The sequence below is a fragment of the Stenella coeruleoalba genome (assembly GCF_951394435.1).
Source record: "Stenella coeruleoalba genome assembly, chromosome: 7".
NCBI lineage: Eukaryota > Metazoa > Chordata > Mammalia > Artiodactyla > Delphinidae > Stenella > Stenella coeruleoalba.
The window spans coordinates 87168436-87194975 of record NC_137153.1 but is presented as its reverse complement, the minus strand read 5'-3'; the positions used below and the strand labels follow the sequence as shown (position 1 = coordinate 87194975).

Sequence of the window (26540 nt, the reverse complement as noted above, 5' to 3'; positions counted from 1 at the left end):
AGGGGACATAGACCCCTTCCCTCTACGAGAAGGCTAGCAAAGAAGACATGTTTTGCGGACACGTTTTAATACTGTCGCAGCAAGCACCGCATTGTTTTGCTCCCAATAAATACGCTCTGTTTCCGATTACAAAAGGAAGACTGAAGCTCAGATGATTGTATTACTTTCCAAAGGTCACACAGCTGGGAAGTGGTGGTGCTAAGTTTGCACTCAGACCTGTGTGATTCCAAATTCCACACCCCCTGCCCGTCCCAGGAGTCCAGATTTGACTCTGGAGGCAACTGGGGGCCTGTAGGAAAGTTGAGCAGGTGAAGGTGGCTTCCTGCCCCCTGGAGCCTGACACCCTCTGCGCTGGCTTGAGCGTCTCCTCCCTCGGGATGGGTCTGGCCTCCAGAAGCCACTTCCTCCACCAGTGTCAGCTGTGGCTAAGCCAGCCCTGCGCCCTCTCCCCTTCACTCGTTTGTATTTTGAGCATTCCAAACTCACGCACCTCCAGGGCCAAGAGTCTACTTTTGTCCCTTCCCTACCATCATCCCTCTGTGGTTTTCCAAAGTTAGTCATTTGGAACCTGAACTTGAAGTTCCCTAAGGGTTCTGACCTGGGATTGTGTGGAGGACAGCAACCTGCTGCAAAGGCGCGGGGCAACCAGGGTTCAGTTCCTGGCTTCCATCACCCGTGCCAGGCACAGCCCTCCAGCTCCTCGATCTTCTGCACAGCTGCACGGCACCCCAGTGTGTGTGCGCACCACAGTTTATTCACCCAGTTCTCTAGGCTTGGGCCTTTAGATCGTTTCCAGTAATTTGTAGTTACAAATAGTGCTGCAGTGACTAACCTGTGTGTATGCATTTGTGTATTGCTGAAGGCGTATGTATGTTCAGGGTAAATCCCTAGAAGTGAGATTGCCTGTTGGAAGGGTAAACGCTTGTGCAGTTTTGTTAGGTGTTGCCAAATCCCCCTCCACATGGGGTTGTACAATTTTGCATTTAATTTGCATTTCTAGTATTATGAGTAAACTGAACGTCTTTTCAATTTGTTTGTCATTTTACATATATATATATATATATTTTTTTTTTTTTTTTTTGGTGAGTTTTGTGTTCACGAATTTTGGCCATTTTTCTACGGGACTTTTGTTCTTTTCCCTTTGATTCTTATGTGCTCTTGATATATCAGGATAGTGGCCGTTTATCTACGGTATACGCTGCAAATAATTTCTTCCAGTCTGCCATTTATCATTTGACCTTGCTTATTTTGTTTTTACCAGGCAAGAGGTTTTTGGTCTGTTTTATTAAGTAATCCAATTTATCAATTTTTTCTTTTATTGAATATTTTTTCCTTAAAGATAATTTTATTTGGCTTCAGAAACAGTTTAATATTATGTCCTTCCTACATTTTTGGTGTCAAATGACTTTTTCTTTTTCAAGATTATGCTGATGATAGATGGCAAGAATAAAAAATAACAGTGCTATTGAGATATACTTCACACAATGCACCCATATGAGGTGTACAACTCAATGATTTTTAGTGCACTCACAAAGTCATGCAACCATCACCATGACCAATTTTAGAACATTGCACCCCCCCCCAAAAAAAAGACCTCATGTCCATTAGCAGTTCCTCCCTTCCCCCTATTTCCCACCACCAGACTAAGGCAACCACTAATCTACTTTTTGTCTCCATAGATTTGCCTATTCTGGACATTTTATGTTAATAGAATCATACAATATGTAGTCTTTTGTGGCTGGCTTCTTTCACTTAGCATGATGATTTCAAGGTCATCCATGTTGTAGCATGTATCAGTACTTCATTCCTTTTTATTGCCAAATATTCCATTGTATGGACACACCATGTTTTCTTTATCCATTCATCAGTTGATGGATATTCGAATAGTTTCCACTTTTTGGCTACTATGAATAATGCTGCTTTAAGCATACGTGTACATGTTTTGTGTGGACATATGTTTTTGTTTCTCTTGGAGTGAATTACTGGGTCACATGGTAACGCTATGTTTAACTTTTTGCGGAACTTCCAGACTTTTCTGAAGTGGCTGCACCATTTTATATTCCCACCAGCAGTGTATAAGGGTTCCAATTTTCCACATCTTTCCCAATGCTGTCAAAAATCTGTCTTTTTGATTATAGCCATTCTAATGGGTACAAAGTGGTGTTTCATTGTGGTTTTGATTTGCATTTCCCTGATAGCGAATTGGCCATTTTTGTATATCTTCTTTAGATGAATGTGTATTCAGATCCTTTGCCCATTTTTACACTGAGTTGTTTGTCTTTTTATTATCGAGCTGTAAGTGTTCTTTAATTTTAGCCAATGCCTTTTCCACAGCTTTGATACAATCTTATGGTTTTCCTCTTTTGATATATTAATATGAATTCCCAATGAATGCTTTAATATTGAAGCGCCCTGGCATACCTGGCATAAACCTTATTTGGTCATGTGTACTATTCTCTCTATATGTTGCTTCATCAGTGAGATAGTAGGGTTTTTTTGCATGCATATTAATAAATTGTGAGACTAGCCATTAATTTTCATTTCTGTGCACCTTTGTTCAGTTTTTAAATCAGGATCATTTTGCTAGCTTGGCAAAATGAAGATTTTCTTAGTTTTATGCATCCCGGATCAGCTTAATAATAGAAGTATGTGTTCCTTGAAGGTTTAAAAGAACTTGCCAAAAACAAAAACAAACTTGCCCAAGAAGCTAAATGGGTGAGGCACCTTATTTTAAAAAATAATTTTAAACAACTTTTTCTATTTTTTCTAAGACGATTGGGCTGTTCATATTTTCTACCTCTTCTTGAGTTAGTTTTGCTAATTCATGTTTTCCTAGACTGTTGTCCCTTTTGACGAGATTTCCACATTTAATAGCTAGAGCGTCCACGCGTTTTCTTATGTTTTTAAAATATCATCTCTTCCATATCTCTGGTTGTATCTTCTCCTCATTCCTTATCTTGATATTTGTGTCTTCTTTTTTGAATCTTGCCCTAGGTTTGTCTATCTTATTGGTCTTTTCAAAGAACAACTCTTGGTTGTATTTATTATTTATTATTGTGTATATTTATTATTGTGTCTGCTTTTCTGGTTCCAAATTCATTATTTTCTGCTTTTCTTTATCGATTCCTTCCTCCTCCTTTCCTTAGGTTCATTTTATTGCTTTTTTATCTAGCTTCCTGAGTTGAGTGCTTTGGTGAGGCACTGCATTTCTGCTTTTGGGATCAGGGTTTTAAAGCATATATAACAGTGGCAGAAACCGTTGAGGTTCAGATGTGACCAAAAGGACAGCCCCTGTTGAAGAAAGAACCAAATCCCAGGAGACAGGAGAGCTGGATTCCAGTCCCAGCCTTGCCTCAAATCAGTAGAGTGTCGTGGGCAAGTCCCTTCCCTTCTCAGGAGCCTCTTATCCATTTCAGGCAGACAGGTGGGATGTGGACCTCGTGGGGCTTGGCCCCAGGAGCCCCCCTGCACCAGGCAGCCTCCTATCAGGATAATGCCTGCATCTTTCAGGAGGCAGATCTGGCCTCCTGCTGGTGTGGTCCTGGCTCCCACCTCAACACATATATCACAAAAACCGTGTAGTTGAATTTCCTTCTGCACGAGGGAGCCAGTAAGCCATGGTGACACTGTGGCCTGAAGGCAGGGCTCAGCCTGCTGTCCCAGCTGAGAGTCGGGTGGACAGAAGCCCAGCCAGGTACCTGTGCAAGGCAGTGGAGTGGACTGGCTAAACACATGGTCTTTGCCACTGGATTGCTTGGGTTCAGACCCTGGCCCTTACTGTGCAACCTTGGACAAATTACTTGACCTTTCTCCGTCTCATTATCCTATAAAGTGGGGAAAGTATCGGTACCTTACCTCATGGGGTTGTTGAGGGTTAAATGAGTTGATGATTTAAAAGGCTGAGAACAGAGCCTGGTGTTTACAATTTCTATGTAAGTGTTTGTGGTTTGAGTCTGGGGCCGGGGCCGAGTGGTTGCTGCACGGGTTGGTAGGGAAGCCGACGCATTAGAACAGCCCCAGCCTGCGCTCTCTCTACTCGTTTCACAGTCTGGCCCCTGGCACCACGATCTTGCACCGAGTATTCTGACACTTGTGCTCACTCTACCTCCTGAGACATCTTTTCAGTGGCCCTTGGGTCACCAAATCTCTGTAGCAAGTGTGGAGAAGACTGTGTTGGGCCTGGGTGCTCCCCCAACCCCCAACAGGATGCTGCTTAAGATAGAGGTGGCTCCTGGGCTGATGTTAGGAAACATGGGCCAGTTGCTCCCCTCTCCCTGCCGTGGGCCTCAGGGTTTTCGTCTGCAAAATGGCACAGGGGTCGGTCAAGAAGAGCTCTGCGAGCCCTTGACCCCAGATGGAGGGGAGTATTATGGCCTCCAGAGAGTTCCTGCTTCTCTAGCAGGGCCTTTCATCCACTTAAACGTTTGTAGGCCTCCGCCATTCCAGCTGTGGGGTGCAAAGACTTGATCCTGGAGCTTAGACTCTGTGCGGAAAGGAGCTGCCGTGGAGGGCTGTGGTTGCTGGGTCAGAAGAGGGAGGGGATGCGGGGGGGCGGGGCGGGGGAAAGCCTCTTGAAATCACCATGTAAGTGTGGTCAGTTCTGTCAACCCCACTTTTCTGTCTGATCTCAGCTCTCACGGGGAGTCACGTGCAGTTCGGGGGGCAATCAGGACTCCAGGAGGTAAACCTTGGGGCACCTGCTGTGCTGCAGCAATGCCGCATGGGAAGAGACACGAGCCATGCTTGTCACAAGCCAGATGCCCAGTCCAAAGCCAGGGAGGTGCTGAGCAGAGGGCGGGGGCAGGGGGCCTGCTGTCGAGCAGCTGCCTTGTGCTCTGTAAGGGTCTGGAAGACAAGCAGAACCTGTGAAATGAGGCAGCCTCTGGGCGCTGGCTGGACAGTCTTTGAGGGACTGGCACTAGAAGGGCTGTTCTTTCATATGGGGACCATTTATAGGCTCATAAATGGTCGCTGCCTTGGAGTCTCTGGGGGGCATTGGTCAGAGATGGTCCCTCCTCTTTGGCCACCTGCTAGCGGTGCTGGAGCTCAAAGTCGTGTACTTGTGTCCTGCTGGCAGCACCCCACTGGGCCCTAGGGGAGGCTCCTGGGCCCCAGCCTGGCTCTGCGGGGTCAGGGGCTGGTCCCCCACACCGCTGGACCTCTTCTGGCCTTCAGTGTCCACATCCAGAAGAGGGCAAGGTTCTGCCTTCTCTCCCTCCCTCATCCCAAAGCCGCCTTCTCTCCCTCCCAAGGCCACCTGATTTCCCACCCATTTCCCAGGATGGCTGACAGCAGGGGCATCCCTTTCTTTTAGGGGCAACTGCCGATTCCGCCCACCAGGGTAGGGTCTCGTCCTCAGAGCTCAGCAGGTAATCGCTGCGCAGTCCCATCTCCCAGGGTCTGGATTGTCGGTCTTGTGCGTGAGCACCTGGGTACATACGTGTGACTGGCAATGTTTGAAGAGCTGTAGCCCTGCTCTTTCCCTGAGCGGCAGACCTCAGTGGCACTTCCCTTACACAGTTCTACCACTTTGGGGTTTTCTTCCACACGGCCTGGAACGCAGACCACTTGGCTGCTGCATTCATCCACACATTTTTTCATGAAGACCTACTATAGGTGCTAAGCCCCGTGGTGGAGGCAGGTGTTCTGGGTGCTGAACGAGGTGTCGCCCCTGCCCTCAGGAGCTGACAGCCTGCAACGAGGTGGACATGTGCCCACTGGATGTCTGCCCCCGAGGGCTGAGGCCGTAACCTCCATGTCCCACAGTCCAGAACAGCAGTGTCTGGTGTCAGGAGGTGCGTCCTGCACCATCACTGAATGAATGACAAGCTCTAGTCCCAAAGAGGAAAAGTTCAGTGAGGACCAGATACGGGTCTGAGGCAGGAAGAGCCCCGGCCACTGTCGAGGAAGAGGAGGAGGGAGGCAGTTGAGCTGGTCTTTGAAGGCGGGTAGTGTTGGGCCGTGTGCAGAGGGCACAGCAGAAGAAAAGGTGTGGGATGGAGAAGTCCAAGCCCTGCTTGGGGAGTGGAGGGCAAGGGGAGCTGGTCAGAGCTCCAGTTTCCCAGGGGTGTGGCAGAGCCATCCCTGCTTCCTGCTGAGTGGAGCCTGGGCGGCTGGAGGGGTGGGTAAGTGTGTGTGTGTGTGTGTGTGTGTGTGTGTGTGTGCGCGCGCGCGCGCACATGCACGTGGACTGGGGGCACATTGGTGTTAAGCATCTAGACGTGACAAATGTGCAGATGTCCAGGGAGCTGTGGACATGAGCAGCTGGCCGTGGAGATGCTCACCCTGTGATTTGTTGCTTTGATTCCTCAGGCCGCGACTTGGCGAGCACGACCCTCCCCGGGTACCCTCCGCATGTCCCCCCCGCCGGACAGGGCAGCTACTCAGCGCCGACACTGACAGGGATGGTGCCTGGTGAGTTTGCACTGTCTGCGTCTCTGTAGCAGGCGACGTTCGGGGTTCCGGGGGGCATCCCCGCAAACAGCACAGATGACCTCTCTGCTTCTGAGAAGTGGACCTGAATAAATGAGGAAGAGGTCTGCACTGTCGGCCTCTTTCTCTGCAGCTGGGTTGGCAGTGGGGCTGGACCAGCCAGCGGCAGCACGTCTGAGGACATCAGAGAGAGGGGGGCCCTTGACTGTCGCTCACACACCCCTCACTGGCTACACAGGAAGCCTGAACATGGAGGGGGCCGGGATCTGGCCGAAGGTCAGAGAGGGGCTGGGACGTGCCTAAGTCACCCATCAAGTAGGAGGCAGAGCCACGACTAGAAGCCATGACCCGGCGTGAACCACCCTTAGGCCAGGCAGGAGGGCCCCTGCTCTGGAGCCTCCTCCACACTGCAGGGGCAGTGTCCCCCCACCCATGGACTGGGGAGTCTGCAGGCCAAGGGGACGTGCCCATCTGGTGCCCATACCCCTCCTTCTAGCCCACCCAGGGGTCCTGCCCAAACAGCCCTAAGCCTCTTCCAGCCTCCTCCCAGCCCACGTCCCAGATGCGTGCACCCCAGGGCCTGAGGACCGACTCTTCGTGGACGGTGTGGACAGGGCTTGGACGTGAAGGCTGGGCGTCCACACCTGTGTTTGAGGCCGGGGTGAGGATGAGTGGGCTGGGCATGGGAAAGGAATCTAGGCAGACCAGAGCTTGGGCGGGCTTTCCCCACGTAGCCAGAGCCCGGCGCAGGCGCCCAGGAGTCCCAGAATTCTGCACTCGCTCCTGGCCTTCCAGGTTATTCCAAAGATGTATTTAACAAGGTAGGAGGACAGAGCATATTTCATTTAATGGCTTGTTAGCTTGATTTATGACTTTTAAATATGAGACATATGGAAAATGGCCTCCGTGTGTACTCTTGCCCTGGGCCTTGCCAACGCAGGGGAGGCCTGCCGGGTTCACGCCTGCAAAGCCTTTGCCTTTTCTGCCGCCAGGATGGGCCGTGGCAGAGCACAGGGAGACACCATGCTCTGGGCAAGCGGAGGCAGTGGGCCACACGCCCTCCTGCCCCCCCGCTCCACCCCCACTCATCTCTCAGCCCTCAGCGAGTTAGGGCAGCCTTAGGAGGATCCTGCCTATCCAGTAACGGCCCCTCCCGTCTGTGGGCCCTTTGTCAAGTGCAGAGTGCTTGCCCAGGAGCCCTTTGGTGTTACAACCTTGTGAGGTGGGCAGGGTCCCGAGGTTTCAGAAGGAGACTGAGACTCAGAGAAGTTAGGGAACTGGCCAAGGCTGCAGAGCTTGGTGGTAGGAGGTCTTGAATCTGGGTCTTCTGCCCTCCAGTTCAGCACTCCTGTCCTCTGCCATCGTGTACGTTCAGTCTGTCAATGCACGCTTTCAGTGATAGCAGAGGGGGAGGCGGCAGCCCCGGGCCCTGTCCCGAGAGCACATTGGCAGGTGAAGCAGACGCCACCCGGCTGGCCCTGCTGGCTCCCTGCTGCCAACCCCAAAGAGGCCGAGTTCAGAGGAGCAGCTGAACTTTCCCGAGATTATCCAGACAGAGCCTGGCCTCCAGCCCCTGGGATTCTCCCAGCTCTAATTACCAGGCTCAGGATACAAACGGCTGGGGGCCTGGCAGAGCCCCCAGCGGGAACCAATGCCCATTAATAGTGGCAGCAGGAATCACAGGCCTGCACAAAGGTACAGTCTAACCAAACCTGCCGGCAGCAGCTGGACAGGGGCAGCCACAGGGCCAGCCGGGTGGTGTGGTCCCCTGGGACTCCGCAGAGAGGGAGGGCGCACAGTGAGGAGGAAGGAAGACAAGCATTTTGGCAGGGGAGCCCCACGTCTCCCTCCTCCCCTTTTTCCTTCTCTTTCTGCTTTCTCTTCTCGTGCAGCTCAGCACTCCTTCAGTTTCAGAGCCGGCATCAGGGCTGGGACTCCACGCTCAGCAGGCAGGTCCTCAGTTCCTGTTCTTCAGTGTCCAAACCAGCATCACATCTCTGGGACTCTGTCTCCAAAGTGATTTCCAAACTCATTCTTGGAAGGCTTCATGGGGCAGTGCTGGCCCGCATGCATGGTCTTTGCTGGAACTGCCCAGAGTTGGCCCAAGGCAGAGACGGCCCACCTTTCAGCAGAGCAGGTCCCGGGCCTGTCACTCAGGCATCACCATAGTCTGGCCTCAACTTGCCTTTCTGGCCAACTCTCCCAGCCCGTCCCCCGCCCTGACCGCTCGCTGGTCCCCAGCAGGCCTCTCAGGCCGGTCAGTGTCCCTCCTCATTCTGTGTCTCTGGCTTAGACCACCTCCTGCCTCAGCCTGTTGGGATCCAGCTTCACCCTCCAGGGCTGAGCATAAACATCACCACCCCTGATGCCTCTGGTGAGGCCCTGCTCTGGGGACAATGCTTTACATTTGTTTGTTATGCCACGTGGACCAATTAGCTTTGCCACCAGGAGGTGAGCTCACTGAGGCCAGGCCTCTGCTTTAGTCGTCCTCTGCACCCCTCATAGCCCATAACACGGAATAGGTACTTTTTTGTGAGTGTTGGCTGAGGGCGGGAGGGAGGGAAGTTTCACATTGACCTGCACGTGAGTTTCCTGTGGCTGCTTTAACAAATCAGCACAAACTCGGTGGCTTAAAACAAAGAGAAATTTCTCTCACCGTCCTGGAGCCCAGAAGGCTGAAATTGGTATCACTGGGCCAAAATCAAGGTGTGGGCAGGGCTGTCCTCGCTCTGGAGGCCCCAGGGAAAGACCCGTTCCTCTCCTCTGCTACCTTCTTGGGGCTCCTGGCATTCCTTGGCTTGTGGCTACATCATTCCAATCTGCAACTCTCTGCCCCATCTTCACATCACTTGCGTGTGTGTGTGTGTGTGTGTGTGTGTGTGTGTGTGTGTGCGTGCGTGTGTATCAAGTCTCCCTCAAGCTCTCTCTTGTAAGGATACATGTGACTGTATTTAGGGCCCACCCGGATAATGTGGGGTAATCTTCCCATTTCAAGATCCTTGACTTAATCACACCTACAAGGACCCCTCCCCCCACTTTTTTTGGTCATATACGTAATGAGCCCTGGTTGTAGGGATTAGAATGTGGATATACCACAACCTGTGTCAGGGTTTCAACTTTGTAGTTGTTCAGATTTCTGATTCATAACCCCTGGGGCTTCTGGATCTGGGAGGTATACATTCAATTGTGACCGCAGGGGATACCATTTCTAGACCCACAAGGGCATGTTGGCAGCGTTTGGAGAAACAAGCTGAGCAAGGTTTTAGGCGAATCGTTTATCCTGTTTTTGTATCGCTGAGGCTGTTACACAGCGATGGTCTGTTTCGCTATATGGAACAGTCCTCCCTCCTGGCCTGGCAGTGAATCCCGAGGGAAACTGAAATCTTCTGAGCTGTTTTTCCTACCCTAGGTTTTGGGAAACATTTGGCTGCCCCCTCTTCCATTTATAAAGGAGGCTTCCATGGATAAGGTCTGCTTTTAGGACAAGTTGAGGAGGGATCATGTCCAGGGAACACTTGGGCAGTTGAACTTTGGGGCCTGGAAAAATAGTACATTTTCCCGTACTGCCAGCTTGGTGGCTTCAACTCTTGTTTATTTCGAATTTGACTCCGCCATCAGGGGTTGTCTGCCCTTTCTGGTTTCAGGGTGTTTTCACACCCGCAAAACAGGGCTACTTGGCTTTCTCTAGCGTTGGTAGATTCAGTTCCTGTGGCTCTGCCAACCCCGCATAGCCCTTTGCTTCGTCAATTAAAGCAAGTGCGGCACGTCACGTCAGCTCAGAGTGGAGACAGTTTTCAGGTTTTATCTTCATCAAATGCCAAAAGTTTTGCACCAAAGATTCCATAGTGTCTTGAGCAGTATAACTAGTTGATTCCTGCCTGAAGATATTTGCACAACCTAACGGATATTGACATGGCATTTGAAACTCTTAAAAATTCTAGGCTGGGCGAAAGAAAGGGGCGTTCACTGCCCTTTGGCTTCAGTGAGTCTAAGAAGCAAAGGAACCAACTGTCTTTGAGAGGAACCTGGGCGCCCCCGTGTATCCTTTACTGGACTCCTCTTGGGGGCTTCAGGCCAGAGTGCCGGGAAATCCTGCCGTGTTTGCCTTCCCTGGGCTGCAGCAGACAAGCAGCTGTTTGATGGGAGGCCCTAGAAGGAGGCTGGCAGGCTCCTCTGCCCTGGGCGCCCTACTTGCCATGGATTGGTGTACATCACTTCTAGATGCCATTCAGTTAAATTGCTCAATCCACTGATGGCTTTCTTGAAGAAGTGGGAGGTGAGGGTGAGGGTGGAGCAGACCCCTGAGGCCAGTGAGGCCGTCTGGGCAGGCACAGGGCCCCGGATTCCAGCGGGAGGAATGACGGCGCCTGCTCCCCTCACACGGGCAGTTTCCTCTGCTTAGCGCGCTCAGCCCCCTCTGCTGCTGCCGCTGCCGCCTGGCCCAGCCTGCCTGGCTCCCTCTCACCCCTGTGGTTTCACCTCCTCTGAGGGGCCTTCCCCATCACCAAATGTGTTAGTTTCCTCTTGCTTCTGTGATGAGTTACCACAAACTAGTGACTTAAAACAATGATAATTTCTCATCTTACGGTTCTGGAGGTCGGGAATCCAAAATGGGTCTCCCTGGGCTGAAGTCCGGGTGTCCTTCTGGAAGCCCCAGCGGAGAATTGTGTCCTTGCCTTTCCCAGCCCGTAGATACTCTGCATCCCTTGCTTTGGGGCCCCACGTTGGGCTGAGTCTTTATCGTGCCTCCATATTCCAGGTTTGCTCTCTCCTGGCCCCCTCTTCCCGTTAGAAAGACCCTTGTTTTATTGGACTCACCTGCTTAATCCAGGATAATCTCCATGTCTTCAGGTCAGCTACTTAGCAACCTGAATTCCCCCTTTGCCATATAACCTGACACGATCCTGGGTTCCAGGGATTAGGACGTAGACATCTTTGGGGGATGGCGGTGTTACTCTGCCCACCACACCATCTGAACCAGAACCCCATCACACCCCTCTCAAAGCATCCTGTTCTTTTCATTTGTGATACTAAGCACAATGGAAGGGATTTAATTAGCGGTTTACTCCTTCCTCATGCAGTTTCCTCTCAGGTCTATACAGTACAGAAGGGTTATACAGCACACAAGGTTCTGTCTGTTTTGCTCGCTGCTGTGTCCCTGGTTCCTGGCAGAGTGCCTGGCCCATAGTAGCACTCAGGCAACAGTTGATGAGATACAAAAGGTGGTGGAGAGGGGTGGTGGTGGTGATGAGGGCTGGGCCGCCGGGGAGAGCTCAGCCCAGTGCTGGAACACTGCAGCCAAGGAGGCTGGGCTGCCCGAGGGCCCGCACTGGCAGCCACGTGGTGAAGCAGGGAGACCGAGTGGTTAAGAGCATGGGCTCTGCAGCCAGACTGCCTGGTTTTGAGCCACCGTCCTGCTTCTTACTAGCTGTGTGACTTGGGGCAAGTTACGTAACTTCTCTAGACCCTAGTTTCCTCCTCATCTATAAAATGGGAATGATGTGATAATAAGAATGAGATGTACATGTAAATGATGTACAGTTGGCTCTCTGTATCTGTGGATTCTGCATCCATGGGTTCAACCAACCATGGATAGAAAATACTTGGAAAAAAATTCCAGAAAGTTCCACAAAGCAAAACTTGAATAGTGTCAGCAACTACTTACATAGCACTTATATTGGATTAGGTGTTACAAGTAATCAAGAGGTGATTTAAAGTATACAGGAGGATGTGTGTAGGTTATATGCATATATTACATCATGTTATAGAACAAACTTGAGCATCTGTGGATTTTGGTATCCGAGGGGGTCCTGGAACCAATCCCTGGCAGATACTGAGGGACGGCTGTAAAAAATGTAAAAACTCTTAGAACTTAGCCTGGCACATATTAAGTGCAGTGTAAGCATTAATTATTATTATTATGTATGATTGCTGTCATTTATTCAGGGGTCTGAGCTGGGTACGGTGGTGAGGGGAGAAGCCTAGCAGGCAGGCCTAAATCCGGCGTCAGGTGAAGAGCGCTCCAGCAGTGCCCACAGCCCATGGGGCCCATGGATCAATGGGAAATCCAGTTAGAGGAGAGTCCAGTCACAAACAAGAACATTGCCAAGCAGGAGTAGGGCAGACTCTGAGTGCCAGGCCTGGAGAAAACGGAGAGGCACCTGGGGCTGGTCCAGTTGAGAAAGGTGTCCTGGTAAAGAGGGCCACAAGCTGGGCTGTAACCGGAGTATCCTTGGCCGTCTGAAGAAGAGGGTGGGGCAGGGGGCTGAGAGTGGGTCCCGCTGGCGACTGGAGGGGGTTCACATGGGCGGGAGCATGGCCCAGCCAGCCCAGCTGGGTAAGTGGGGTTGACAGGAAGGGGAGATGGTTGAGGAGGAGGCCAGGGGCCAACAAGGTTAGGGTCTGAGCTCGTCAACTTTGGAGACCAAGCAGACATCCCGGTGAGGTGCTCTGCAGACAGGTGGTAAAGCAGATCAGGAGCACAGGGGCAAAGTCTGCCCAGAGAGAGACGCGGAATTGTCCCAAGAGAAGTAGGGGCCCTGTGGAAGGAGTGTGGCTTCAGCACTGATTAGCTGTGGGGCTCTGCATGAGCTCTGTGACCTCTCTGAGCTGCCCTGCCTGCTGTTTTTGAGGATCATTTGAAATGAAGGTTTGCAGTTACTGAGGCACCAGCTGTGTGAGGTAGGAAGGGTAGTGAGGTCTGGAGGGGAGGAGAGGAGGGCTTCTTTTGTCTGTCTGTAGCAAGCGCCTCCCTGACTGAGCATTGCTCGCTCTGTGAAAGGCCTGCAGGCTTGAGGCGTTGGGGGACCAGCGCCAGGCGGGGAGGCAGAAGCTTGGATGTTGGCCGAGCTCAGCCAGGGCCTCACCATGTGGTCTGACACGCCGTTTCCACTCTCTGGGCCTCGCTCAGCCCGTAGGGCAGGGGTACAGTACACTCTGCACAGTTCCATAGGCATGGCCGGGACCCATGGATGGGAGTCAGAGGGACACCTTCTTCAGCCTTTGTATAGAGACCCTTCTCCAAAATTAGAACTGAAGGTATGGGGATGGGCAGGCTTGGGAGGGGCCAGCAGAAGCCAGTGAGGACTTGGCAGAGGGGCTGGAGCGTCAGGTAGGAGACTGGATCAGTGCTTTGTCCCCAAGTGCCTCCCCCGGCCCCAGCATCAGAGTGTTAGCTTAGGGGATGAGTGGCCTTTGTTTTTAGGTCTTACTTCCCCCTGATCAGGGCTCCTGCTGGTCCTGTGGCCTGGGCACTTTCCAAGCTCCCTCCACACCTTTCCACGCCTGCCCTGGGCTCGGGGTGCACACCTGTTGCTCGTTCCTGACTCTTTGCTGCCCTCTAGTGGCCTCCAGTCACTCTGCCACACCAGGAACGTAGACCCCAAGGAATGACAGGCACAGCTAGGATGAAATGACAGGTGGCCATTCATTTGTCCATTCATTCATTCTCAGACAGTTCCTGAGAGACACTGGGTGCCCGTTCTGGGCTAGGTGTGGTGTTACAGACACAGCCCCTGCCCTCAGAGAGCTCACAGTCCAGTCGGGGAGACAGATATAAAAAAAATCATCCCTGCATGCTGTGTTTAGAGCTAAAATCTAGGAATGTGCTGAGGAAATGAAGGAGAGAGACTGCTAGGGACAATGGGGCGGAGTGGGGGAAATCAGGGAAGGCTTCCCTGAGAAGGTCATTTGAGCTGCACATTGAAGGGTGAGTTTGTCAGTCTGAGAAGTTGGAGGGGCATTGCTGGGTGAGGGACTATGTGTAAGAAGACCCAGAGGCTTAACCCCTGGAAAACTCTGTGGCACGAAGTGCTGCAAACAGCAGCCTTGACAGATGGCAGGCTTGGCCCAGGAAGATCTGGACGTGAGTCAGAGGCAAGGCTGCTGTGCCTTCGTAGGATGGAGAACGAGGGGTTTGGAGTGGCCTCATCTGGACAGTGCACGTGACTAAAGCCCCACGTGAACCCTGCATTGAAGTGACGCTGGGACTGGGGAGAAACTCCACGTGGGCTTTATGAGTGCTTTGCCGCATTGGGGAAGAAAAGAATTGCAAGAGCAAAGGCTCAGAGATGGAAAGCACGCTGGGGCATGAAGGTCCTACTGGAACTTAGGAGGCTTGGGTTTTGATTCCAGCTGCCAGACACTCACAGTGTGACCTTGGGATGTGGTCTTGGGACTTCTTGCTTTCTCTTAAAACAGGAGGCAGGGGGTGGGAAGATTGAATTAGATGCTCCGTAGGGGGCTTTCTGGTCCTGCCACACAAGGGCTTCTAAATCTGCGATGTCCCTGCCTGCTGGTGTCACCCCTCAGCTGAACTGGAGGCTCCCGAGCCTCGCCACCTCTGTTTGACGTGAGCAGCAATTTCCCTTCCAGTTTCCATTCAGCTCTGGGGCTGGGACCTGCTAACGCAATGGCCCTGGGCTATCATATGTAATTGGGTAATCACTTCCAAGGAGTGGAGCTGAAGGAAGGGTGCCTCAGAATATGCTAATCCCATACACCCATAGCTGTGTCCCCTAACACTGCTGTGACAGGCGAGGACGGCCTTCTGGGCATGCCACATGGGATGGGTTCTTACAGACTTTGGAGTCTAGAACCTCAGGGCAAGAGAGGCAGCAAAGATGACCATGATTTGTTCCCTCATCTAAGCAGAGTGTCCCTTTGGGGAGCACGGAGGTGGGAGGCAGGGCACCTCAGCCTTTTCTCACACACGTCAGGCCCATGGCAAGGACAGGCTGCCCAGGAAGTGGCCACAACTGGGGGAGCTCGGAGCAGGCACTGAGGACACCTTCACCTCCTCTAGGCTATTCTGGGTCCCACCCTCTTGTTAGTTTCCCCATGTCTGCTCCATCCATCCATCCGCCCATCCATCCATCCATCTATCCATCCATCCATCCATCTAACCCACCCCCCACCACATCCTTCCTTTCCTCTTCCCTCCCTCCCTTCCTTCCTTCCAACATTTATTGACCATCTACATGTGCCGGGTATAGCCTAGGGATATGAGGGGGAGAGCCATGCCCTTGTCCATGGGACATGGACACGAAAAGTTCTCAGTCTATAGTGCATACAGGCGAGTCAGTAGGGCCTATGGGGACAGGGGTGGCAACAGGTGACCCCAGGGACTCTGGGAGCACAGAGCACAGAGAAGGGGGATCCAGCCTAGAATGGGGATGTCAGGCATAGAAGGCTCCAGAATTTCCCCATAGAGGGGTTTGTTGGGGGGCAGTGGGCATGTCTGAAGCAGCTTTTGCATAGAGTTTTGCTAAAATTAAGCAGACACCATTGTCCACATCAAAGAATGGGGAGACCAGGGGCAGAGCTAAAGCCTCCCAGTGGTGCCGCCCTGGGTCAGGGGAGGAATCTGGGAAGAGGCGGTTCTCAGGCTTGATGCTGTTGGAGCAGCATGTTAGCTGGTGGGAGGTGGAGTGAGGAGGGGAAATGAATGCTTCAATCTGGGGCAGGGATAGTGAATATAAAGGTTCTGAGGCATGCTTAGCTTCTGTACATACTGGAGTCCTTCCAGAAACCAAATCGAACCTACGGGGGTCATCTTTGTTCTCCTACCTTTGATCCACTGGAATCTGCAGCCCTTGTCTCTAAAACTTCATCAGCTGTCAGCCCTCAGCTGAATGGACTGCCACCACTAAGCCTGTGGGTCACTCCACCTGGGACACTTCTCTCCTGAGAACTTCTGGCAGCCCCCAGAGCTTTCGGGGGCAGAGAGAGCAGTGGGGCTTGACTCCTGCCCTCCAAAAGGAAAATGCTTTGGAATAAAGCCAAATTGCCTCCGTCCATAAGTTAATTCCACCAACAACCTGGCCTCAACCCACATGGTGCTTTACAGTCTATAAGGGAGGCATGCCTGTCACCCCCAGTGGCAATTTGAAAGCACTTTTTAAAAAAATATTTATTTATTTATTTTTGGCTGTGTTGGGTCTTCGTTGCTGCACGCGGGCTTTCTCTAGTTGCGGCGAGGGGCTTCTCATTGCAGTGGCTTCTCTTGTTGCGGAGCACGGGCTCTAGGGTACACGGGCTTCAGTAGTTGTGGCACACAGGCTCAGTAGTTGTGGCTCGCCGGCTCTAGAGCACAAGCCAGTAGTTGTGGTGCACGGGCTTAGTTGCTCTGTGGCATGTGGGATCTTCCCAGACCAGGGCTCGAACCCGTGTCCCTTGCACTGGCAGGCAGGCGGATTCTCAACCACTGCACCACCAGGGAAGTCCTGAAAGCACCTTTGAGGTTGGAATGTTTATCCCCATTTCAGAGGCAAGCGAGCTGAGTTCAGAGAGGTGCCGTGCCTCGCCACGGTGCACAGACAGTCAGGGGAGCAGCTAGGCCTGGTGCCTGGAACTCTGGTTCCGAGTTCACCCAGCCCCTGGTGCCCATAGAGAGTGAGAGGGAATGGGCTGTGGGCCCAGGAAAAGGCCTTGGTTTCCTTGGTGCTCCCTCAGGGCTGTGGATGGCCTTCCTGACCCAGAGATCTTTTATGGCTCGGGAGAAGTCCTTCCCAGCTGGGACACCAGGGAACCACACTTCAGGTCCCAGTACATCCCCTTCTACTGCCCACCTTCACCTGTCCGCGTCTCAGCCATCCTCCTAGGCCCCGGTCAAGTGCTGTCTCTCACAGGAGGCCTACGCCCCCCACCCTGGGGCTCATCTCTCCCCTGAGCACCGCCAGGGCACTGTCCATGGCCTGCCTCGCTCAGAGCTGGAGTGACCGGGCTCTCCCAGCTCCTGGTTGCTCCTCTAGGAATCCTCCACCTGCCCAGTCCCTGCACACAGCAGGCGCTCCATGGATATGGGCGGGATGTATCTGAATCGGGCACATGCCCTCCCGACCTTGTCTGGTCCAGAGTCGGGGGCTTGGGGCCCGACTGTATAATTAAAGGGGCTTCAGCTCGACTTCCACACTGGCTCGCTCTTCCCATGTTTGCTCTGGCTCCTCACTGGAAGATGCTGAGACAATGGCCCTTGTTACCCTCTGTTTGAGTTATTTATTTTTTTCACTTTTGCCTCCTTCCCCTCTCGGGGGACTCGCCTCTCGCCCTCATCCCTCATGTTTTCCCTTTCACTTGACTGTCACTCTCATTGTCCTCCCGGGGCCGGGAGCGCAGGGTGACAGGCAAGGGGAGCCCAACCGGGCCGGGGAGGCTGGAAATATAGTCATTAATGGGACCCGAGAAGCCCAGATGTCCTCCCTGAATGCGGGTAATTTGTTTTTAATGAAAAACCACGCGGTGACCCTGAACAAATGAATTTTCTTTATAAGGAGTCTATGTGCAACGGCACAGATAAAGGACCCGAATCAGGGAGACTTAGATCCAGGGCTGAAAGAAAGAGAGAAAGAGAGAGGGAAGGAGTGGGAATGAGAGCAAGACATAAAAGAGGGGGGAAAGGAAATTTTAAGATGACAACTGTGTTATCATGTCCTTGTGTGTGAAGCGCAATCCCAGGTCACACATGCCTTGGGCATTGTCCTGCCAGAGCAGGATGCATGACAGTTGTGGCCATTTTGAGGTCTTGTTCACAGCAATGAGAAGAACATGAACCACCATCTGGACAGATCTTTACAAAGTACAAGCCTTTTTCTTGTGTGATCTCAGCAGGTCCCCACCATAGCATCAGGAGGGCATGGTTTTTAGCCCCATTTCACAGAGATGAAAACCGAGGCTAAGGTCACACAGCTAGCGAGCGGTCGGGTCCAGATGATAAGGGAAGGACTTTGTCAATTTGGAGTTTGACTCTTAGAAACACAGTGCTTTCTCTGGCGGGACCCAAGAGAAGGGTGCTGCACGGGCAGCTCTGAGATAAGGGGAGGTCCTGGGTCTGCACTGAGGAGTGTTGGATTGAAGCAGATCCCCACAGCCCCAGAACTTTGTGAATATGCAGACTTTCTGAGAGTACTTTTGGTGGGGGGTTCCTGGAAAGAGAACTCCCCAGGAAGGAGTCGGAGCCATTTGCAGAAATGGCTGCAGGAGAATTGGAATCTGGACAGCAGCCGTGTATCACCTACCACCACCCAGGACCCTAGGAGGGGAGCGTAGAGCAGGTACCTGGGGGCAGCAACAAAGGTACTGGTTCAGCAGACGCCCTGCCCATGGCGTTGGGGGAATCTGCCCGTGGGCAAAGCACTGCAGGCAGCTAGTACAGGTCTAGGTTGGGGTGCATCTGTGGGGTGTTGGGTGCGGATCTGTTCTAACACATGCCTCGAAGAGGGCTGGAGATGGCCCTTGTACACTCTATAGCTACTTCTCCCTTTGCCAGGGATGGACAGGGCTGGACTGACCTTAGAAATCAGCAGGGGAGTGTGCAGATGAGGTCTAGGAAAGGACTTGTTCGAGGTCACACAGCAAGTCAGAGGAAGAGCCAGGCTGGCTTTCTTTCTGTGGCAGCAGTCTGTCCTTTTGTCCTCCACCCCCCCCCACCCCCCACCCCGGGCTGGTGGGAAATACCACACCCTCTAGTTCTTCACCGAAGCAACAAAAAGGAAGCTTTGTGTCTCCTGACTTCACGCAGGCCTGGCATTCCTGGGGTGGTCCCTGGGTGACCTGGCTTCTAGAACAACTCAAAGCACGACTCCCGCTCCACCCACCCCAACGTTCTCACGTTCTTCCTGAGCCCAGATCTTCCCCAGGCCCTACCTGGTCAGCTGCAAGAGCATCTCCTGGGATGCAGGCCGTGCCCGTCCCCAGGCCAGTCAGAGCTTCAGCCTGGGGCCATGCTGAGGCCCCGACTCCCCCTGCTCTCGGCTTTCCCCACAGTCAGGCGGCTGGACGAAAAGAAATGATTGTTTTCTTTCCTGGGTTCAGTTTCCCTCTGGAAGGTGTGACCCAATTAGATAATCAGACAAATAGAAAAATCTGGCCATGACCCCAGCTGCGGTTCTAAAGTCTCGGCTCACATTTAGGTCCCTGCCTCCCATACGCCCCTCGGAGAGCCGAGAGCAGGGCCGGCTCGGGCTTCCTCGGCCACCTGGAGCAGACCTTCCTCAGTGCTGCGCTCCTCCGTAACTGATGATTTTTTTCCCCAGTGACTTCCAAAATGGAGTTGAGGCAGCCTCCTGACCTTTCAGTAACATCAGCCCGAACCTGAAATCCCCGTCATGAAATCAGAGGACTGCCAGTAGGTCACAGGCAGAGGCCCCGCAGGGAAGCAGTGGGCCCGCCCACAAGTGCACTGGTTTTTAATAGGGTCCCACCATCCAGCTTTGTGCCCGCCCCGCCCTGCAGCCGGAGCTACCCACTCCGAGCTGCTGGGAGCAGGGAGCTCACTTTCTTGGAAAAGGCTTCTATCTGGATACATTCCAGAGCATGCTTCCAAAAACATACTCTTAATCAAAAAGAAGATCACCTGAAAAACTGGGGCAAATTGTGATTGTCCAGCAGTGGACAATTATAAATGCCAGGAGGGGTTGCCAGTTGGCAAATAAATCCTCTGGTGAGGTCTTGGATTAGTTACATCACCAATGAGCTGACCGGGGTCTTTTTTTTTTTTTTTTTTTTGCGGTACGCGGGCCTCTCACTGTTGTGGCCTGTTGCGGAGCACAGGCTCCAGACGCGCAGGCTCAGCGGGCATGGCTCACGGGCCCAGCCGCTCCGCGGCATGTGGGATCCTCCCGGACCGGGGCATGAACCCGCGTCCCCTGCATCGGCAGGCGGACTCTCAACCACTGCGCCACCAGGGAAGCCCCGGGGTCTTTCTTAATTGTCCTCATTTATGGGATAAGTTCTGGCCTTCCTCCGTTCCTTCCTTCCTTCCTTCCTTCACTACCTCCCTCCCTCACCTTCCCCCCTTCCCTTATCCCCGCCTCTCTTTCCTTCCTCCCTTCCTCCTTCCTTCACTTACTCTCCCATTCAGTCATTCATTCATCAGACAATCCCTGAGCTCCTCCTCATGGGTGCTGAGCCCAGTTCACAGAGTGGATACAGAAATCATTGAATTTCTCAAGACCTCAGAGCATCTGTGAGGAGAATCACCCATGTTACCTGCTCAGAATGGAAAGAAACCAGCTTGAGTGTGGCAGGTTTGTGGGACTGCTAGGCCCAGGGCCCAGGCAGGGACTCCTGGGGGACAGGAGGGTGGGGTTTGGGGGATGCAAGGCTGGACTGCAGACAGGAAGGGATCCCCTGGCCTAAGGCTGTTTCACCCTGGGACTCCCTGAGAGGCTCCCATGGAAGCCTGGCCCCTCAGAACCTCCATCCCTGAAGCGGGTGCCAGGCCCATGTGTACAAACAGGGGTTCAGTATTTAAGAGCAGGGAGGAGCAGGGAGCTGCCCTGAATGGCTGCCCGCTTTGGAAATTTCTATGCATTTGTAATAACAAAATTACCATAATTTGCTCGTTAACGCAGCTAGATCAGTCAAGCATTGTTCCAGCGCGGGCAGGGAGGCCGCGGTGCCTCTCTCTGCACACTCTCCACACCCCAGCCAGCCTGCCAGCCCGTTAGAGTGCTGGAAATTAGCATGCAAATGGTCCTAATTCGGTGGGCGAGCTGTCAGGCAGCGCCTCTCCGGCCTCGTCTCCGTGAAGGCCCTGACAGCCCGGCTCCGGCGCAGGCCGCCCTCCTCACTCCAGCCAGGAGGGGCTCCGAGGGGCACCTCCAGACTGACAGCTTGGCGGCCTCCCTCCCTCCGTCAGCGCCATCAGGCCTGGCGGCAGGCTCCCCGGGGAGCAGGCAGGGCCTGCCACCATGCCGGCCAGCCAGAGGAAGCGAGGAAGCGGGCGGGCTGCTGGGGGAGGCCGGCCGGTGCTCAGCTCCACCAGCCTTGACTGGATGGAGCCGCGGGGCAGCGCGAGGGTGGAGTGGGGCCCCCTGACCCAGGGCCCAGGGAGCCTCTCAGTGTGTGGGATCCGCGAGTGGCCCCGTGGGGACCCTGGGGCACTTTCTCCCACCTGCACACCTGTAAGGAGCAAGTCCAAGTCCTGCCTCGCTCTCCCATCTTTGTCTCCCAGGCCTGACTTAACACATCCCTCTCAGCCTTCGAGTACCTGGAACATCTCCGTCCAAATCTATGCGTGGAATTCCTCCAGCTGGGAGGGAGATCTGGGGGAGGCTGAGAAGGTGTGTGGGGTGTCTTGGACGCCCTGGACCAGGACTTGGCACCCGTGGCCTCAGTCCTGCCTCCAGTCACCTTCCCCACTTGGCATCTTTATGGTGGAGACATGTTAATGGTCTTCCTCCAAGGGCTGTCGTGAGCATAAAAGAGACGAGAAGTCTCTGCTTTCTAGAAGTGGCTGACATCTAGGGAGAACGTCTGTGGCTGGTCGTTTCCCAGCCTGCTTGCCCTTCACAATAACCTCACCAGGTTGGTGTTGATGGTACCCCATTTCCCTGCCAGAGGAGGAGGCCGAGGCCTCGGCTCACACAGAGTAACTTGCCCAAGTGGCAGGGCCAGGATAGAGTCCAGTCTTGATTGCTCAGAGCCCTTTTAACAAGAGAAAAGGCAGGACCCTGAAAGCCAGATCATGCTTCTGTCTCCACAGTGAAAGCGTGATGACACCGCCTTGCAGGCAACCTGTGCCTCTTAACGGTGCTTGGCACATTCTTAGTACTAAATAAATGTGGGCTGAACGAAGAGAACCCAGGTGGCCCAGGTTTGACAGTCTTTGGGATCCACTGTATCCATCTTTGTGTTCTCCTCCTGATCTGTGACAGCAGAGTGAAGAAGCTACAGCAGGAGAGAGAGGCGAAGCCACAGAGCTTATCTTGAAGTTTCTCCCAGGCTGTTTCTCAGGACCTTGCTCCTTCCTCCCGGAGGGTGGATGCGGCCCCACTCCAAGATTCAGGGTATGGCAAGTGGAGAGGGGGCTGGATTTCAGTCCCCACATGCCCAATTAGCTGGTTGCTCTTGTGCAGTGAACAACCTACTCATCCCTACAGGGCTGTCCTGCCCCTTTGTCTGTTTTAAGGGAATCTTATTGGAACTCTTTAGCCCTCAGATAAATGGAGAGGTGAGAGAGACCCTGAGAAACTCAAAACCCCAGCTAGCTGCTGGCTGTCTGGGGGGCAAAGGAGGCTCATGAGCCTGAGTGTCTGCTGCATCACAGCACGACCCAGCACGGAGCCTGGCACAGGGCAGACGCTCAGTGAGGGTTTGAGAAGCCACATTTAATAATGTGTGGACCAAGAGAGGAAGTGAACACACAAAAACGTGCAGGGGTGAACTAAAAGCCATCCATCCTGCTTACCTCAGACCAAATAAATGCCTTCAGCCATGGGTGGCTTTTCCTTTCCACCTACTCTTTGGTTTGTTATTTGGGGGCTATGGTGTGAGCCTGATGGAACTTTAGGTCTCCAGGTAGCGACCTCTCAGTAGCTGCTGCTGGGCTGTTCAGCACATGTCTTGGAAAGGACTAGCCCCTCAGACACAGAATCCCAGGCTATTCTCATCCCGGGACCTGGGCACTTCTGCAATTCCCGGGATGAGACAGGATGAATGCTTGCAAACTTCATTTCTGCTGGAGGAGGAATTGCCCAGGCTCCCCCTAGTGGAGAATCGGGACACATCGCCCTCCTGCGTGTGGCGTTTCTGGTGTGGGCAGGACAAGCAGGACCGCCCCGCCACCACACCCTTCCTCAGTTTACCCGCAGTTGGTACATCCACACTCTCACAGAATCCTCACCACAAACCCGTGGGTGCCCTTGGTTATCACTTTTGTTATAGGCTCAGTGAGAGGAGGGGACTGGCCCAGGGCCATGCCGAGCCAGGACTGGAATCCAAGGTGCTCCTCTCTACCCAGCAGTCCCTATCTGGCCTCACACTATGAGTGTCCTTGGCTTTGGCCAGCTGACCACCTGCTTGCATGGCCACACAGCCTGGCCCTTCCCAGCCCCATAGCATTAAGCTCCAAATGGCCGGAGGTGCCCACTCCGTGGGTAGGTCAGTCTTTCAGTAAATATACGCAGAATCCTCCTTACTGGTCTCCCCAGTGCCACCCTTGCCCCCTTGAGTCCATTCTCACCATAGCAGCCAGAGTGAACCTGTTACAATCTGAGTTGGGTCATGTCCCTCTTTTGCTCACTCACAGCAGAGGCCAAAGACCTTACCTGATCTTCCCCTTCCCACTTCCTTCCTTGACCTCATCTTCTACCTGCCCCCCCTCACTTTTCCCCTCCAGCCTCACAGATCTCCTCACTGATCCTCCAACACACCACCCACTCTTCTGCCTCAGGACCTTTGCACTTGCCGTTCCTTCTTCTCAGAGTGCTCTTCCCATAGATATTCACATGGTGGCTCTCACTTCCTTTGCCTCTTTATTCGAAGGTCACCTTTTTGGTGAAGCCATCCCCAGCCACTCTATCACCTCCTTATGTTTTCTCCTTAACACACACTCTATGCTTTATTTTTTCCTATTTATTATCTGTTTGTACCACTAGAATATAAGCTCTCCGAAGACAGGGACATGTGTTTTGTTCATGGCTGTATTCTCAGTGTCCAGAGCAGTGCCTGGTATCCAGTAGGCACTCAGCCAACATCTGCTGAATGAATAGGCGGATGAAGCATTGACCGTCTGCTGTGTGCCTGGCATCAAGGTAGACACACACCAGGTCTCCCCGGCACACCTGGGGGCTCCCCCACCTCGCCTGCATTTATCCCCTTAGGAAGCTTCTTCACTCTTCCTTCCTTGGCCCCCAAAGACATCTCCCCTCCCCTCTCCCAGGCCCCTCCCCACAAAGCTTCCTCCCAGCCAGGTCTGTGGGCGGGGCACAGAGAACACGATGAAAGTGTCAGTTGAACTTAAGAAAGAAGAGGACTCCACTGGCACAGCAAACTTCAGGGCTGAGTTTCTCACCCATGGGGAAACTGAGGCCTGGACTGGGGAAGACCCTTGCTCCAGTGAGTTTGTGGTAGAGACGAGACCTCACTGGGGCTCCTGCCTCCGGTCCAACCTTGACAGTTGTGAGAATTAGCCTGAGGAGTGTCCTGATTCAGCTCCCTCCACAGAACAAGTGCCTCATCAAACTTGCTGAGTACCTGTGGCAGGTGCCCAACCACCTGCCAGTCCACCCACACCAGCCGGCCCCTCTTAGCGGTCAGCTGTTTGAGGATAACCTTCTTAGAGGCCGGCCTTCTTAGGGGGCTGGAGTCAGAGGGCTGGGGGACTAGACACAGTGTGCCTCTGAGGATGCTGGGAAACTCTTTAACGTGGGTCAGTGCTTCTCAAACTTTACTGCACACAAACCACCTAGGGATCATCTTCCAGAGCAGATTTGGTTCAGTGAAACTAGACTGGGGCCCAGGACGCTGCAGTTCTAACAAACTCCCCACTGATGCTGCTACACTCTGAGTAGCAAGTGCCTGTCCACGACTTCTCAAACTCACTGCGCGTGGAATCACCTCAGAAGTTCAGACCAATACTGACACCTGGCCCCACCCCAGAGATTCTGATTTAACTAGTTTGGGGTGTGGCCTGGCCGTCTGGATTTCCTAAAGCTCCCCAGATGATTCTAACAGGTAGCAAGGTTTGAGGACCCGGGCCTGGATCACTGTACGTTACTCCTGCCCTCTGGCGCATCTCTGCTCAGGGAGAGCCCTACAACTTAAAGAGCAAGGGATTCGTTGACCCGGTGAGGAAGGGTGAGGAGCTGGGAGGCTACATCCACTCCATCAGCCTCGGGAGAGGGCACCCCAAGGATTGAATGGCGGTCACAGCTGCTGATGGACAGGGGCGCCGATACCCTGAGCCCAGCAGTGGGGAGGGATGGAGAGCCCCGGAGCCCTTCCAGGCAGAGGAGTGACCAGGAGAGCTGAAGCAGCTGGATGGCCCCGCAGAGCCCCATCTTTGGCTCCGTGCTTGACCCTGACTCTGATAGAGAAATAACCCCCTTCCCCTCCTCAGCCCAGGCTGCCTCTCTCCCTGTATCTGTGCACTGGCCCCCAGCCACCCAGGACCTGAGTAATTGATGTGTATGCTGCCCCCTCCCGCGGACCGCGAGCTCTCTTGATGGGCAGGGACCGTGTCTGAGTCATCTCTGCCTCCAGCCCCGGACCCTTGGCTCTGGGGGCGGGAAGGGTGTGCAGAACTGAGTGCGATCCTTGGGGTGCACTGTGGCTCTGAGCCGCTCTGCTGCAAGTTCCCGGCACACAGCAAAGCCTGCACGTCGTGGTAGTAATTGTGGAGGTAAATCTTGGCTGGTCTCCTCGCAAACACTTGGTGAGGCATTCCGTAAATCTGTCAGCAGCAACATTAAAATTTGATGGCAGGCGGCGCGGGTCGGCTCCGGCACTGCGACTTCCCAGCAAGGTATGACACCGTCACCTCCCTCTCATTAGTCAGCGGCAGGACGCTCAGGCCTCCGTGCCGAGTCAGGCGCGGCCCTGGGGGGAGGCAATTCTTCAGAGGAGGACCCCTGGCTGCTCTGAGGGACAGGCCAAGGTCTTGGCCACAGGAAAGTAACTCAGCCTTGGGCTGATGTGAGCTGAGAGAAGGCATACCAGGAGGCTCCGGGAATGTGCTGGGAGGTGAGCGGGGCTCTGAGTTGCAGGGGGCTGGGGCCATTTTTTGAGTCTGGGAGCTGGTAACAGGGGCTGGGGACTTGTTCAGCTTTATACGCGGCCTGGTGGAAACTGTCTATTCGCCCACAAAAAGACCTCGAAGAACCCTTTCAAAGGGCATGGGGTTGGACTCATCATTTCAGCAAGCAGAGGGGCGATTGAGCATGAGTCTGGGAGAAAAAGTGTTCCTTAGTGCAGAGAGATTGGAAACCAATCTTGTCTACTTCCCACCTGCCATGGTTCACTTGGGGAAACTGAGGCTAAGTGAACCTCCAAGGCGTATATCCAAGGTCGCACAGTGGTAGAGGCAGAACAAGATTGGGACCCTGACTCCTAGTTCAAGGCTTCCCCTACAGTCAAGAATTTGGAGCATTTGTTGAAATATGAGAAAATCATCTGGAAATATAATTTTCATTAAAAACAAGTCCCAGTGCATCCATTTTTTCAGCTGTCACACAGAGCGTGTGTTATGTGCCAAGACCTGGGTTAAGCATCAGATAGCCCCTCACGTCTGTAGAACACGTTTTGATTCACAGAAGACTTTGAAATGTGTTGATACAGTTTAGTCCTGTGAATGCTGCAGTGCCACACTGCAAATGACCTCAGGTTCA

The 26540-nt window shown here is 53.4% G+C and overlaps 1 protein-coding gene across 1 annotated transcript in view; it reads left to right on the top strand.

Moving 5' to 3' along the window:
- PAX5 (paired box 5) overlaps positions 1-26540 on the top strand; it is a 177141-nt gene that overhangs the window by 127725 nt on the left and 22876 nt on the right. The window contains exon 8 of the mRNA XM_079926413.1: positions 6313-6414. Within this exon, the coding sequence (XP_079782539.1) occupies positions 6313-6414 (102 nt within the window). The remainder of the gene's footprint in view (positions 1-6312; positions 6415-26540) is intronic.